At 37.1% G+C, this 17,150-nt stretch overlaps 1 protein-coding gene across 5 annotated transcripts in view; it reads right to left on the bottom strand.

The window, feature by feature from the left end:
* The window catches only part of LOC127445184 (ADAMTS-like protein 1), a 215,534-nt gene that overhangs the window by 46,548 nt on the left and 151,836 nt on the right, over positions 1-17,150 (bottom strand). For all 5 annotated transcript variants that reach the window (XR_007897944.1, XM_051705083.1, XM_051705092.1 and 2 more), the window contains 2 exons: positions 5,840-5,885; positions 4,122-4,358 (listed from right to left, as the gene is read on the bottom strand). Coding sequence is in view for 4 of the 5 variants with exons in the window: in XM_051705083.1 (XP_051561043.1) it covers positions 4,122-4,358; positions 5,840-5,885 (283 nt within the window). In the remaining variant the exon portion in view is untranslated. The remainder of the gene's footprint in view (positions 1-4,121; positions 4,359-5,839; positions 5,886-17,150) is intronic.

Here is a 17,150-nt window from a genome sequence, read left to right as displayed (position 1 = left end):
GGAGCAGAAAAGAACTGTCAAAAGACCTGTGTAACAAGGTAATGGAACTTTATAAAGATGGAAAAGGATATAAAAAGATACCCAAAGCCTTGAAAATGCCAGTCAGTACTGTTCAATCACTTATTAAGAAGTGGAAAATTCGGGGATCTCTTGATACCAAGCCAAGGTCAGGTAGACCAAGAAAGATTTCAGCCACAACCGCCAGAAGAATTGTTCAGGATACAAAGAAAAACCCACAGGTAACCTCAGGAGAAATACAGGCTGCTCTGGAAAAAGACAGTGTGGTTGTTTCAAGGAGCTAAAAAGGAGCCAAACAACTACGTGATAATAAATGGCTTCATATGATCACTATCCTTAAATAAAAGACAGGTTTTTTTGCATGATCAGTCATATTTTCAAAATCAATGCCAAAATTTCACAATTTCTGCCAGGGTATGCAACCTTTTTAGCACAACTGTGTGTGTGTATATATATATATATATATATATATATATATATATATATATATATATACACATATATACACACACACACATACACACACACACACACACACACACACACACACATATACATATATATATATATATATATATATATATACACACATACATACACACACACACACACACACACACACACACATATATATATATATATACAGGTGCATCTCAATAAATTAGAATGTCGTGGAAAAGTTCATTTATTTCAGTAATTCAACTCAAATTGTGAAACTCGTGTATTAAATAAATTCAATGCACACAGACTGAAGTAGTTTAAGTCTTTGGTTCTTTTAATTGTGATGATTTTGGCTCACATTTAACAAAAACCCACCAATTCACTATCTCAAAAAATTAGAATATGGTGACATGCCAATCAGCTAATCAACTCAAAACACATGCAAAGGTTTCCTGAGCCTTCAAAATGGTCTCTCAGTTTGGTTCACTAGGCTACACAATCATGGGGAAGACTGCTGATCTGACAGTTGTCCAGAAGACAATCATTGACACCCTTCACAAGGAGGGTAAGCCACAAACATTCATTGCCAAAGAAGCTGGCTGTTCACAGAGTGCTGTATCCGAGCATGTTAACAGAAAGTTGAGTGGAAGGAAAAAGTGTGGAAGAAAAAGATGCACAACCAACCGAGAGAACCGCAGCCTTATGATTGTCAAGCAAAATCGATTCAAGAATTTGGGTGAACTTCACAAGGAATGGACTGAGGCTGGGGTCAAGGCATCAAGACACAGACATGTCAAGGAATTTGGCTACAGTTGTCGTATTCCTCTTGTTAAGCCACTCCTGAACCACAGACAACGTCAGAGTCGTCTTACCTGGGCTAAGGAGAAGAAGAACTGGACTGTTGCCCAGTGGTCCAAAGTCCTCTTTTCAGATGAGAGCAAGTTTTGTATTTCATTTGGAAACCAAGGTCCTAGAGTCTGGAGGAAGGGTGGAGAAGCTCATAGCCCAAGTTGCTTGAAGTCCAGTGTTAAGTTTCCACAGTCTGTGATGATTTGGGGTGCAATGTCATCTGCTGGTGTTGGTCCATTGTGTTTTTTGAAAACCAAAGTCACTGCACCCGTTCACCAAGGAATTTTGGAGCATTTCATGCTTCCTTCTGCTGACCAGCTTTTTAAAGATGCTGATTTCAATTTCCAGCAGGATTTGGCACCTGCCCACACTGCCAAAAGCACCAAAAGTTGGTTAAATGACCATGGTGTTGGTGTGCTTGACTGGCCAGCAAACTCACCAGACCTGAACCCCATAGAGAATCTATGGGGTATTGTCAAGAGGAAAATGAGAAACAAGAGACCAAAAAATGCAGATGAGCTGAAAGCCACTGTCAAAGAAACCTGGGCTTCCATACCACCTCAGCAGTGCCACAAACTGATCACCTCCATGCCACGCCAAATTGAGGCAGTAATTAAAGCAAAAGGAGCCCCTACCAAGTATTGAGTACATATACAGTAAATGAACATACTTTCCAGAAGGCCAACAATTCACTAAAAATGTTTTTTTTATTGGTCTTATGATGTATTCTAATTTTTTGAGATAGTGAATTGGTGGGTTTTTGTTAAATGTGAGCCAAAATCATCACAATTAAAAGAACCAAAGACTTAAACTACTTCAGTCTGTGTGCATTGAATTTATTTAAAACACGAGTTTCACAATTTGAGTTGAATTACTGAAATAAATGAACTTTTCCATGACATTCTAATTTATTGAGATGCACCTGTATATATATATATATATATATATACACATACATATATATATATACACACACACACATATATACACTCATACATTCATACACACACACACACACACAGACACACACTTACATACATACATACATACACATACGTAGTGCAAATCTAAATACAAATCGGTTATATACAGTGCAAGGGAATGTAATGGCAGAAGAGGTTGGATGTGTTGGATAATATAAAAAGACTAAGCTGTGTATTGCACATTAATTATTGCTCAAAGGGGCAGTTTTAACTGTTCATGAGATGGATAGCCTGAGGGAATAAACTGTTCCTGTGCCTGACGGTTCTGGTGCTCAGAGCTCTGTAGCGTTGACCAGAAGGCAACAGTTCAAAAAGGTAGAGGGCAGGGTGAGTGGGGTCCAGAGTGACCCTACTCCAGAGTGATTATTAACTTATTTAAAAGATATTTACTATAAAACTCACACAACCAGCTAAGTAGTATGAAAGAAACAAAGAAAGTCATTTTTGTGACTGGAAAGTTTCTGTCAGACGTTTATTATTCCTTTAACTAAAGCCTGGTGTCCATCATTCACTGACTGATTTCTAGCAGTCACAGATTTTTCACATCATGACAGAACTTTAGGTAATAGTGCAAGACCTCATTTTTTTTTTTAACCCCAAAATTAAAATGCTCTCATCATTTAACCACCATCATGCCAACCAAGATGTGCATGACTTTCTTTCATCTGCTGAACACAAATGAAGATTTTTAGAAGAATTTCTCAGCTTTGTAGGTCTATACAATGTTAGTGAGTGGGTGCCAACATTTTGAAGCTCCAAAATCCACATAAGGGCAACATAAATGTAATCCAGACGACACTTCAGAAACGATATGGTAGGTGTGGGTGAGAAATAGATCCATATTTACGTTTTTTTTTTTACTATAACTTCTCCTCCCTGCTCAGTCAATCTCCACTTTCACTTTCCCATTCTTCTTCTTCTGTTTTTGGTGATTCACATTCTTCGTACATATCACCCCCTACTGGGCAGAGAATTTATTATAAAAATGACTTAATGTATCTGTTTCTCACCCGCACCTATCATATCACTTCTGAAGATATAGATTAAAACACTGGAGTCATATGGATTTATTTTATGCTCCCTTTATGTGAATTTTGGAGCTTCAAAATTTTGGCACCGATTCACTTGCAAGGAATGGACCAACAGAACTGAGATATTCTTCTAAAATTCTTAATTTGTGTTCTGCAGAAAAAAGTAAGTCACACATCTGGGATGCCAAGAGGGTGAGTAAATCATGAGAGAATTTTCATTTTTGGGTGAACTAACCCTTTAAGCTGCACTTATAGAAAAGATAGCACAAGCAGACTTTTACGAATGTTAGGCTTCAAATTATAAACAAATCTATATACTGGTCAAAATAAGGACAAAAAGTATTTGGATACCTTCTAGTTGTCAAACATTAGAAGAACTTGTCCATAGTTAATGTGATGGACTACACCTGTGGTTACTACTCTTGGGCACCTCTGTGTGACCTTGGGACCAGTTGGTTAAAAGTACTTGTAAAAATGGTTAAGAAAAAATTAAGTTCATAGGTCTAGGAGGTCTAGGGTCATTTGCTTGCAGATGCAACTTGGTTTGATATTTTGCTATCTAATGTAATGAAAGTCAGACATTTTGAAGTGTGATATAAGTGTCCAAACAATTTTGAGGCCACTGTACATACAATTGTAATTGTGTCATCATTCACAAAATGGGTAAATCTTTATCAAATAAAAATAATACAGTAGTGAATTACCGCTTTATTAATTTGTTTATTATTATTGATTAAAACTAGACTGGCTCACTATTGGTCAGTTCATTACAGTAAATTAAGCTCAAAAGAGAACTGACCTGACAGGCTCCGTTTATGCACATGTCGAGAGACTCTGTGTAGCATCGTGTCCCATCCAGCACTTTAGGTGCCAGCTCCACAACCTGTCCAGTGGCTTTAGCTCGGCACTTGAGGGCGCAGGGATTTTCAGGGTCATTATCCACAGGAAGCCACTCGTGGTAGTGACCCTGATAGCGCACATCAGCATGAGCCGAGCACTGCTGAGCACGAAAGTCTTCAGAATCTGGTGGACAGTCCTGAAGATGAATAACACAAAGCTCAATGTGAGGTTGGGACAGTCAAAGTATGGGCAGAAGAATTATGGAACATTAAAGGAATAAATTCTGTCATTATTTACTCCCCTCATGTTGTTCCAAATCTTTATACATTGACAGTTCATAGTGACCACAGCTGCCAATCTCCAAAAAATAACAAAAACACCACTATTAAAAGGAATGTTCCGGATTCAATATAAGTTAAGCTCAATCGACATCATTTGTGGCATAATGTTGATTACCACAAAAATTATTTTCGACTCATCCCTCCTTTTCTTTATAAAAAGCAAAAATCAAGGTTACAGTGAGGCACTTACAATGGAAGTGAATGGGGGCCAATTTCTTAATGTTAAAATACTCACTTTTCAAAAGTATAGCCACAAGACATAAACAATATGTGTGTAAACATGATTTTAGTGTGAAAAATTCATATAAAATTACAAGCTTCACATTTCTCTGTTTAAACCCTCCAAAAACTGGCCACATACACTTTCCTTGTCACCATTCACTTCCATTGTAAGTGCCTCACTGGAACACAGATTTTTGATGTATTTATTTATTTTTTTTAATAAAAGGAGGAAAGAGTCTAAATAAATTTTTTTGGTAATCAGCATTATGCCACAAATGTTGTCGATTGAGCTTAACTTGTATTGAACCCTAAACATTCCTTTAAAGTAGTCCATATGACTAATGCATTATTTTCCAAGTCTTCTAAAGCCATAATATAGGTTTGTGTGGGAACAGACTAAAATTTAAGTCATTATTCCCTGATAATCTTCCCACTGAAACTCTGAAATCCTAATTGCATTTGCGTTCAGATCCAAAAATGGCGCCTTGATGCGTTGCAACATCATTGATATCTAAATGCCATTGGACTCCACATATGTTGTAAGATAATGTGATGCACCAATTTGAATATATGGGATAAAAAATGAAAATTTGAAAGCTGCAGCAAAGGGGAAGTTTATCAGTAACTTATGACTTAAATTTAGATCTGTTTCTCATATGAAGCTATTGTGATTGTCAATTGGACAATTGACCAAATCATAAACTCAGATTACAGTGTATGAATCAAATGAAATACTTTTATATTGTTTTAAGGTTCCTTTCTGGAGCTTGAAATCTTCTTTTGTGTTTCACAGAAAAAAATATTAGCATACAGGTTTGGAACAACATTAGGATGGGTAAAAAAAAATGACAGAACCAATAAATTCCAAAACTTACCATGGTACTAACATGTTGTTTTGGACTTTTACCATGATAGTACCAGAGTACTCATTGTAGTACGATGGAGTACCATGTAAATACAATGGTAAATGAATATGGTGATCATTCAGTACTATAGTATGTATCAAAGTTCCATGGTAATACTATCTGATACTATCTGTACCCACACAGAATACTTTTTGTAAAAGTTAATAAATCAAAAATATCACATAAAGCATGCAAGTTTGCTCACTTACCACATTGCTACATGTGCGGTATTTGATATTCTGTCCCTCACAAGTTCTGAGAAGAAGAAAGAATTTTCCATATAAGACATCTATTAAATAGTTTCATCGAGAAATAACATTCTAAAAGTGTTACACCATCCAAACACTTTAAAAGCTATTCCTCTATCTAGTCTTTCATAGTGGGAGATGTACTTGGCATTTTCTAAATTAGCTGTGTTTTCAGGTGAGAATTCCTTTAAGCTTTGAAGCTATAGGGGTGATAAGAGATAGATGACTAGAGTCAGCTTAGTATTCCACTGCACAGTGTAGCATAATCAAAGGCAGAGCTTTGACTTCAGTCACTTATGTAGAACTCCTGTCATCAGCTTTTTATTAAAGTAATAGTTCTCCCAGAAATAAAAAATTCTGTCATTATTTATTTACTCATTCCAGGCATGTATGCGGTTAATTTTTCCATGGAGCACAAAGTAGAGTTTTTTTTTTTTTACATAGCTCTTGGCCTATAATGACAGTTCAAAGTAACCATGTTTGTCAAGCTCCAAAATGGACAAAATAAACACTATAAAATTATATGACTTGAATGCTATATTCCAAGTCTTCTGAAGCCTTTTTGAATCTGGGTGCGGACACAGGTTAGATGCAACCTAGAAGGCGGAGTTAAAGATTTTCAGTCAACTATGACTCCGTTTTGGTCGGATCCTCACAAAAAGTTACCGTTTGGCTTTAGAAGACGTATGGAATAGAGTGCACAAAATATGGATAACTTTTATGAAGTTTTTTTGTTTGTTTTGTTTTTTGTCCATATAAGGTTAACAGCCCCTGGTCACTATGAAAGAGCTGGCAAGAGCTGAGTAAAGATTTAAAAAAATCTAAGTTTTATGTTCAACAGGAGAAAGTAACAGTATATGGGTTTTGAATGGGTGAATAATGACAGAATTATCATTTTTGGGTGAACTTTCTCCTTAATCTGCAGGGACAGCTGTGAATCATCTGATCACAACATGATCTTTTTCCTTAGGACAAAAACGAGAACGTTTTTCGAGTTAAGCAGCATGGTAAAATATTATATCTTTGACACATCTAGTCTGGCCTTTGTTCCAAGGCAAATAATAGGATGTGGCGCCCCGGCTGACTTTAAAGGAAGTGGAGAGACAGGTAGAGAGGATGGAGACTTGTACAAAAAAACATTTGTGATTTATAAAATCTTTTTATGAGGAAGAGTGTGCTAAAAGGAAGCAATTTGTCACTAAAAAAAGCCTCTTGTCTCATTGTCTGAATTTAGGCTGTCAAATTAAAATTTGAATATTCGTCGAATTTAAGAAAAATACGCACATTCGAATGCTAAAACTGCGCATTAAAATTTTGGATAAAAGACCGATCGCATTCTTGCGCTAAAAAAGGCTAGATGAAGTGCAACAAAATAGCTGTCTCATTTCTAAGGCTGCGTCCTCCGGAGGTCGCTTTTGTCGGCCGCATACATCATTGAGGCTGTCTCGTTTCAGAAAAGTGAGTAGGACACTTCGAATGCAGCCTTCGAATGCGACCTTCTTTCATGGGAATTCGGAGGATGCATGAGGTGTATCCTTCGGGGGCACTCACAACCCACAATTCTTTGCTTCAACTGACTTTTTTTAAATTACACCAATTTGCCCGTAAATATGATGTTCAAACGCAAGGAATGTTAATTCCCAAGTTGAAGTACCTCAGTAGATGGGTGCAGAGTATATAATATGTATAATTATATTAATATATAATTAAAATAAAGTATTAGACTAAAAGTACACCTGTAAATCTATTTTCTTTTCTCTTTACATCATAACTCTCCTAAAATGTACCTCGTACATTCCCTTCCAGAGGGACTTTGTTCCCTTGTCACTCAAAACGCTCCTGCTTGTTAAAGAGTGGCGTGCTGTCATAGCAACCATGTTACATTCCGTTTCCGTTTGCCCTACGAAGGCCGTCTCGTTAAAATTAAGCTTGTTTAAAGGAGGACGCTCAGTATACTTCAGCCTTCAAAGGACGCGTCCTACCTAGCACGCAGCCTTTGAAACGAGACACAGCCACAGTTTAACAGAAACCAGGTGTCTCGAGACACGTTTTAAAATCCTTTTTAACTTGACACAGCATCTAAAAAACAGTGCTCCTGCACAAGACGCTGAATAAACAAAAACAAAGTGAAACAAAGACGTTCGTCTAGCGCGTTTACATAGAAAAACAAATGGGAAACTGGATGGTTGCAAAAGCATTCGGTGTGAACAGCCCCATACAGCAGGTGGAGGTCTTTGGCCTTTGCGTCTTGCTCTCTTATCAACATTTATCAGATTAAGCAATGGGTTTGTCTGTAAAGGTGTTCAAGTTGGAAATGTGTGTCTCGAGATCCTCGCGTTCTGTTGTGTTTCGTCTGTTTGAACAACCCCTGACCAGGGATCATGAGACGCTTTACCACCAAGTTCAGCCGAATACCACTGCTATCTGGGAATAATTCTACCCTACATACAGCTGTAATTAATGAAAAACACTGTGGTATATCGCTGTTATGAAGTTTGAGTCTGTGGTAGTAAATACTGTGGCACCAGTGCAAGTATAACACCATGTTAACACAGAACTGCCTTTTGAAGCATTTCCCCCCTCGTTTTAAAATTTGAGAATATGAACCAACTAAAACTTTTTTATTTTATGCACTTTAGTTTAAAATGGAATGTTTTTTAACAGCCAGAAATGTTCTTTGCAATAATATAACACGTTGCTTTATGGTTATATGTATTCAATGCACCCTATTGTGGAAATAACGTCAATTTAAAAAAAATGAGCTTACTTTAAAATTCGAATTTAATTCGAATTTAGAAAACTTTTAAGGTAAAAATTCGAATTTAGTTTCTCTGCCCAATTGACAGCCCTAGTCAGATCATATTTCAAGTGGTTTTTTCGTCAGTCAGGATGCAACATGACATTCAGAAAGCACAGAAGTGTCTGCATCTGTCTCAATTCAGGACACATGTAGCACTTACTTTGCACTGAATAAGAAATGAGCAAATGAGTAAGTGGTTTCAGACACAACATATTCATGTGTAAAAAATTACAGTAATACCTCTAACGCTTTTTTCTGAAGTGTCATAATGGACAGTACAAGGCAAAACGTAAATTTTCCATCTTCTCTTTAAACAATGACACATTGACACACTTAAGCTATCGTCTCTTGGTATTGTGCTAATGCATTCTGTATATACTGGATACTGACTACACTCTCAAAACAAACAGGTTTTATTATTTGCAAAATGACAGTATGAATAGTCAGTCCCAAAAAATCGGATTTGAAAAACAAATCAGATTTATGTGCAGTGTGAACAAAGCCATTGTATAGCGTCAGCTAAGCATCAGAAATGGCTTGGAAGGAGTCTAACTGAAGAAGGTGAACATGATTTCAATGTGATATCATGCAACTGAGAGGAGAAGTAACTTTTAGATTCCAGAGGCTCCAAACAGATGTGTAACTTCTGAATGATGACCAGCACACGCACAATACAATTTGATGTCAAAGCAGACATAAAAGCTTACGTATCTTGGTTTAAAAATGCATGGCGACCTAAAGTGGCTGGTTACATGCATTAAATAAATCCTGGTAATGCCTGTATGCTTGTCATTGACATGACTCATGTTACAAATTATAGATCAGATATACTTGTAAGGTTTCCATGACAGATGTTTTTACATTAATACATGCAAAATGTGCAAGCCCTGTAAAATGTGGCCATAATGCATAAAATATATTTATAATGGTGGTTTATAATGCATGAAATATGCTCGTCTTTGGGTGAGAGTGCAAGTTAAAGAAATACTTCACCCACAAATAAAAATTATCTCATCTTTTACTGACCCTCATGTCATCCCAGATGTGTATGACTTTCTTCTGCAGAACACAAACAAAGATTTTTAGAAGAATATCTCAGCTCTGTAGGTCCATACAAAAGTACAGTTAGTGTTTCTATAATAAATTCAAGGGTGGCGATGTAGAATTCAGTGCTGAATTCAAATGGCTTCCACTTCTCATGTGGAATTTCAATAATGCAAAGACGCAACAGAGAAGTGGCGGAAAAGCCAAAGAGCGTAAAAAAGCGGAAGCAGTGTTGCCAAGCTAGATTTAGCGACTTTTTGACCCCCTTTGCGAGTAAAAGAGCACTCTAGCAACAATTTTTGCAACTTTTATAGTCTGCTTTAGCGATATTCTTCATCATCTGGAACACAAAAAACATCATCTCTATCAGGGGCATTCTGGGAAGAAAATTTGGCTCAGGATTTTACATAGAAACTGGCCCAAAAGAACAGGGGTTGCTGTTCTTTTCTGCATATCGCAGCGCTGTTTTGTGGCGCATTCTGCATAACGCGGTGGCCCATGCGGCTCCATTTCGTGGCTGTCCCCCCGGTTCTCCCAATGGCCAGTCCGCCACTGACCTCTATCGTGAATGATGTCTCATTTTTCTCAGTGTTCCAGCGCCCCCCGGTGTTTCAAGTAATATGACTGACCTGCATGCCATCAGAAGTTGGATTTATGTGCATACAGATGTTCTATAAATCGAATGACTGACGAGCTTTTGTGTTGTTGGTATTTGTTGTGAAAATATCAACCTCAATTCACATGCATGCTCTCCGTTTAGAAAAGAAAAGTCAGCCAACAGCGATAGAAGAGCATTGAGAAATTATCTAGCAGGGAGAGAGAGAGAGAGAATGGAATGGATAGAAACCCCTGATCTATAATGAAGTGTAGAGATAAGTGATATGAACAGATGAGGTGTCACTGTCAAAAAGTCATTGTGACACAGTAACACTGGCACAAGTAATAAACACTGGTGGATCAGCATCACACAACAGAAAAAAAAGACGACGAAAAAAAAATATACAGTATTTATATATATATATACACACACACTGGCGGTGTATAAATGTTTGGACTAATGCACAGATTTTGCTGTTTCGGAAGGAAATTGGTACTTTACTGCACCAAAGTGGCATTCAGCTGATCACAAAGTATAGTCAGGACATTACTGATGTAAAAATCTGCACCATCACTATTTGAAAATAGTAATTTTTGATCAAATTTAGACAGGCCTCATTTCCAGCAGCCATCACTCAAACACCTTATCCTCGAGTAATCATGCTAAATTGCTAATTTGGTACTAGAAAATCACTTGCCATTATATCAAACACAGTTGAAAGCTGTTTGGTTCATTAAATGAAGCTTAACATTGTCTTTGTGTTTGTTTTTGAGTTGTCACAGTATGCAATAGACTGGCATCAATATTAGGTCAAAAATGGCAAAAAAGAAACAGCTTTCTCTAGAAACTCATCAGTCAATCATTGTTTTGAGGAATGAAGGCTATACAGTGCTTGAAACTGCCAAAAAACTGAAGATTTCATACAAAGGTGTACACTACAGTCTTCAAAGACAAAGGACAACTGGCTCTAACAAGGACAGAAAGAGATGTGGAAGGCCAGATGTACAACTAAACAAGAGGTATAGTCTCTAGTTTGAGAAATAGACGGAAATGTCCTAAGCTGACAGCTTCATTGAATTCTACCTGCTCAACACCAGTTTCATGTACAACAGTAAAGAGAAGACTCAGGGGTGCAGGACTTATGAGAAGAATTGCAAAGAAAAAGCCACTTTTGAAACAGAAAAACAAAAAGAAAAGGTTAGAGTGGGCAAAGAAACACAGACATTGGAGAACAGATAATTGGAAAAGTGTGTTATGGATCTTAATCCCATTGAGCTTTTGTGGGATCAGCTAGACTGTAAGGTGCATGTGAAGTGCACGACAAGACAGCCACATCTATGGCAAGTGCTACAGGAAGTGTGGGGTGAAATGTCACCTGAGTATCTGGACAAACTGACAGCTAGAATGCCAACGATCTGCAAGGCTGTCATTGCTGCACGTGGAGGATTTTTTGATGAGAACTCTTTGAAGTAGTTTAGTTGTAATAGTCATTTTTCATGTTATTAATGTCCTGACTATACATTGTGATCAGTTGAATGCCACTTTGGTGAATAAAAATAACAATTTCTTTCCATAAGAGCAAAATCTGTACATTATTCCAAACTTTTGGCCGCCAGTGTATATAGTGTGTGTGTGTGTGTGTGTGTGTGTATATATATATATATATATATATATATATATATATATATTACATATTATCTCCAAAACAGCTCCATGTGAAGCATTATAAGGCATATAGATCCATGTTTAAAATGGATTAAAAAATAAGTAAAAAAAAAAAACATCCCCAACACTACACCGCTGCCTACCCTGGTTCCTATTGCTAAAATAATTTTGGAGTTTGTCATTGTTCAATAATGCAGTTTAATTACAAAACAAAATAAATAAAAATAAATAAATAGAAATCTCCCACTTTCTGAATGTTTGACATGTTCAATTAGTGATAGCTAAATGATTAGTAGTAAAAAAAAAAAAACATATGGTTCAACACCTTTAAAGAAGTGCCATAGCTCTTTACAGCAATTCATTTACATATGTAAATTTGACATCTTACGTAATAAATGACGTCATCACGAGATTTAGCTACTTTTAGGGACATTTCAGCGAGCCTTTGCTGACTTCCCATGAGAAATAGTTAAATTCTATTTCTGTGTGTTAAATTCAAGCAGCCAAAACAGCAAGAGCAGAGAGTGTGGTAGATGTGAAAGCATGATGGATTAATGGTGCTGATCAGTAAATATATGCACAGAACAGAACTTCTCAGTGTCTGTGGCCAGTTCAGTTGAGAAAAGTCTCGAGGACGAGCAAAAAAACGAGTGGCGCCGTGTTGGAAATAGAAGTTAACTCCAGGGATGAGACGTGTCTTTTTGCTGAAACAGTTGAGTGCTTACTTAAAATGGAAATGTGAAATATTGTGATGTTGTTTAGACAAGAAACATTAAAAAGACCACAGGTAAAAGTTAGACAAATGTATGTAAAAGTAGCTTTGTTCATATAGTTTGTATTTTTCTTTCACATTCAAACAAATCATAAAATAATATTATATTGTATTTTTTTAAGGTTATCAACCTCACTAACAAACAGCATGTAAATCTGATGAAAATTCTATATAAACACCAATCATAAAAAAATGTGTTGTTGAACTGTTCCATGCATTCCTTGTGGTTGACTGAGGCTCCTTTCGTGTTAGAGGCAGAAGTTGAAGCTTAAAAATCTCAGCTAACTCGGCAGTACTATCTATGATAGAACATGGTTAACGGCTGCAATTAGCTGTAAAACCACCTCTTTTCATCAGGGTATAAATGTCAGCAGCAGAGGGGGAGTCAGCTCATATTTTGGAGGAAGAAATAGCCTCTTTGCTGAGCAAGAGAGCAATACGGGTGGTGGGGGGTCGAGGTCTTCGTCCCATTCTGGATTTGCGGAACCTTGAAAACACCTCTGAAAATACAAGTTTAAAATGCTAACGTTTAATGCTTAATGTCTCTCAGTTTATTCGTCCCAGAGACTGGTGACGTCAGTCGATCTGAAGGATCCTGAGGTTTGCCTATCGGGGGATAGCCTACGAATTTTAAAGGTCCCTCAGGCTTTCATTAGCACCAAGAGTCTTTGGCAAATGTGTGGAAGCAGCACTAATGCCACTGAGATTAACAGGTCTCAGAGTGTCATCTTATCTGGACGATCTACTCATCTGTGCTCCGTCACAGCAGCAAGCAGAGATAGATACGAGAGTGCTGGTGTCTCATTTGGAGAGCTTTGGCTTCAAAATAACGAGACAAAGAGCTGTCTGGTGCCCTCACGGGAAATAATATTTCTAGGTCTACACCTACTGGGACTGATGTAAATGGATGCCTTTTTCCTCGACGGAAGACGAGCGGCTTCACTGTTTGTGTCCAGTTCTTCCTCTACGGTTGTACGTGGAAAGAACGGAAGCATTAAGGAGAATTTATCATCTTTTTGTTTTGTGGTCTGATTCTCGAACGGCAGACCCATTTCATGACAGCGACTGTCTTATTGGGTAGTGGAGGCTATTATATTAAGTTATATTAGCATGGGGTTGTAAAGCTTGAGAGCTCATTCTATCAGAGGCATGGCTACCTTGTGGCCGCTGTTCAGGGGTGTTTCAGTCCAGGACATTTGTGTGGTGGCGAGTTGGGCATCACCTCACACATTTGTCTGGTTTTATATACTGGATGTCAAAGAACCATCATTGGCTCATTCAGTCCTTTGTGTGGGTGGTCAAACTGCCAATGTATAAAAATAACAAACAAACAAACAAATAAAACAACACAGAGAAAGCACAAGTGTGTCATTTTTTCCCCCATCCATTCTTTGAGAATTTGATTGGGTTTCTGGTATTGGACACTACGAGTCGGCTGACAGGTCTGCTACGGACAGCATATCTGCAATATGGCAGTTGTCTATATCCCATAGTGAGATACCGAACTTTAGGTTCTCTTTTTACCATGCTGAGAATGAATGAAGAAGGGACCAATGATAGTGACTATAAGGAGGTGGGATTCCCTAATCACTGCTGTGATTGTTCTGTCAAGGGACAGACGTGGTGTTTTTGGTGCTTCCAGAACCGGTCACTCCCCTGGCCTTTTCCCATAGTGAGATATCTAGCTCCTGTTATCAGAGAACCGGTGTTACATGAGTAACCTAAAGTTATTTTTCCTCGCTGTGCATTCATCCCGATTTAATCATGCTGTGAATTGTGAATTTATTTGTGAAACTGCAGATCCTTACAAAGAGAAAGAGATAAATATCAACACACAGGGGCAACCAAAGGAATATTGATATTGCCATAACAAAACAGGAATATTTATTTTGCCGTAACAAAATATGGCATTACATGAATGTTGCTCAGGGTACTTAAAAAGATAGTTCACCAAAAATAAAGATTCTGTCAAAATGAGATTTTTAACTTAATGTTAGTATTAGTCACCATTCACTTTCATTGCAATCAAAGTGAATGGTGACTGAGACTATCACTCTGCCTAACATCACCTTTCATGTTCTCCAGATGAAAGGAAGTCATCTGGGTTTAGAGCAACATGAGGGTGAGTAAATGATGACAGAATTTTCATTTTTGGGTGAACTATCCATTTAAGCTTCAATTTGATGAAAAACTATTTTTTTTTTTTTAGATTAGTAATGTTATTGTGCTAAAAATTACATACCTTTTCCCACGTTTAACAGGTAGTAACTACTAAGTGTGGTACAACTAACTAGTATGCGGGTCAACAATTACTATTGATAATGTTTACAGCACCTTGGTTTTGATTATGACTTTAAAATTCTCCATTTATTGGTTTGACATTCAGAAGGATTTTTGGGTTGGAACTATTCGCATATGGTACACTTGGATTGTCTAATAACAGACTTTGAAAGATTGGCAAAGGATTTGGAGGCCAAACCAAAATATGCGCTTTCAGCAAATAATCACAACGTTGGAATTTGTTTCTTTGTTTCTTTGGGAGCTATTTGTCTATCAAGGCAATCTGTTGAATCCATGCAATGTCATCCAAAAATGTAGAGGCGTAACAATTTAATTATGTCGTTTCATATCGTTTTCTCTTAATTTAAAGATTAAATACATGCAATAATAATGCATGTGCAAGGCATTCTTAAAGGGATACTTCACCTCAAAATTACAATTCTGTTATCATTTACAGTATGACATCCTTTCTTCCTTGGAACACAAAAGGAGACGTTTGGCAGAATGTTAGCCTCAGTCACCATTAACTTTATCCATCTTTTCTTCAAACATACTGCCTAACATCTAAATTTTTATTACACAGAACAAAGACAGTCCTACGGGTTTCAAATAACATGAGGGTGAATAATAATGGCAGATTTTTTTATTTTTTGGTGAAGTAACCTATTACACTTGCCAACTGCAGCCACAGCACTAGCTTATGTGATTTTAATTGACTTTTCAGTGAAAGTGTGCATGAAAATGTTTATGAACAGAAAAGGGAGAGAAAGATGATTGAAGATTCCTTCAGTATGTACTGTACTGTATGTGAGACCTTATAAATGTGCATGTGGCTGGTTATGGGAGGGGGGAGTTCACAAGAAAATTTACAGTTCTCCCTCAGTACCAAATATAGGAGCCCTGTGTGCCCTCAACAGAGTCTTGATTTGTAACTCAGTCCTGGTGATCTGATTCTTATTCTCAGGCAGTGAGCACTCTTTCTACCAACATTCAAAACAAAAAGCCTTCCCCAAGGGCCTGTCAGTTCACACAAACAGCCCCCCTGCACTCAGAAACCAAACAACAAGCCTTGAAAAGAGCTGAACCTCAAACATCTCTAACATAGATTCACAGGGGTCAATTTAACAACATTCTCAACTCAAGGTTTTGAGTATTCAATATGCAGCTTTTGCTCAAAGTGAGGCAGAGATGAAAAACTCCCTGTAATGTTAAATACAAGAATTATTTCCACTGCCAGTCAAGGAAAGAGAGTGTTGGTCCAAGCTGTAACATTTTCAGTTTGTAGAAAAACCTTTTCAATATGGTTAGGTGACATGAAATGCTTTTGTGAAGTTCATGAGCTATGGTGTGACAAGCTATACTCCATTAAGAACTATTTTAAACAGCATTTTGCACATTCTTCTTTAATACCTAGTATGCTTGGAGTCTTATGACCTCATATTAATTTAGAGACTACATGGAATTTTTTTCAGTTTTAAAAATGTATATGTAAGCAGGACCATTAATTAACAAGTGAAAGCAAAAGGTGTTTAAAACGGTGAGTAAACTTACCTGAAACAGCATATTTTATGTTCTGGCTCGGAGAGCTCTTTTAAAATACATGGGCACATTCAGAACATTTTAAAATGTATTTTGTAAATTTTAAAATGTAAAGCATTTTATACAATGTAATAGTTAGGGATGCTCCGATCAGGATTTTTACAGCTGATACCAATCACCGATCTTCTTGTCATCGGCTGATACTGATCCCGATACTGATCATTTCACCTTTTATCAGGATCTCTGTCATAACTGGCTATAGGCTTTCTGCACTTTGTCACTATTAATTGAATTTTCCTCTTCCCAGTAATATACATTTTCCTAGTTTTTGCTGACAAAAAAAAAAGTTAAAAAAGTTTAAAAGGCTTATTAAAAAAACTTTTTTTTTAAAAATAAGACTTTAAAACAAGTACAGGCTAACAAAATATTCTCCATAGATAGATAGCCCTATAAAAAATGAAGTTTAGTGTCAAACTGAAGACAAACTGATAACCCATAGCTGCAATTAAACTTAACGTGACATTTATTATTATTGATTCATTGCCATTATTTCATACAATTCTTATTGTACCTT

The sequence above is a fragment of the Myxocyprinus asiaticus genome, chromosome 1 (genome assembly GCF_019703515.2).
Source record: "Myxocyprinus asiaticus isolate MX2 ecotype Aquarium Trade chromosome 1, UBuf_Myxa_2, whole genome shotgun sequence".
In the NCBI taxonomy this organism is placed as follows: Eukaryota; Metazoa; Chordata; class Actinopteri; order Cypriniformes; family Catostomidae; genus Myxocyprinus; species Myxocyprinus asiaticus.
The sequence above is the reverse complement of the archived record's forward strand: the minus strand, read 5'-3'. Positions and strand labels throughout refer to the sequence as shown.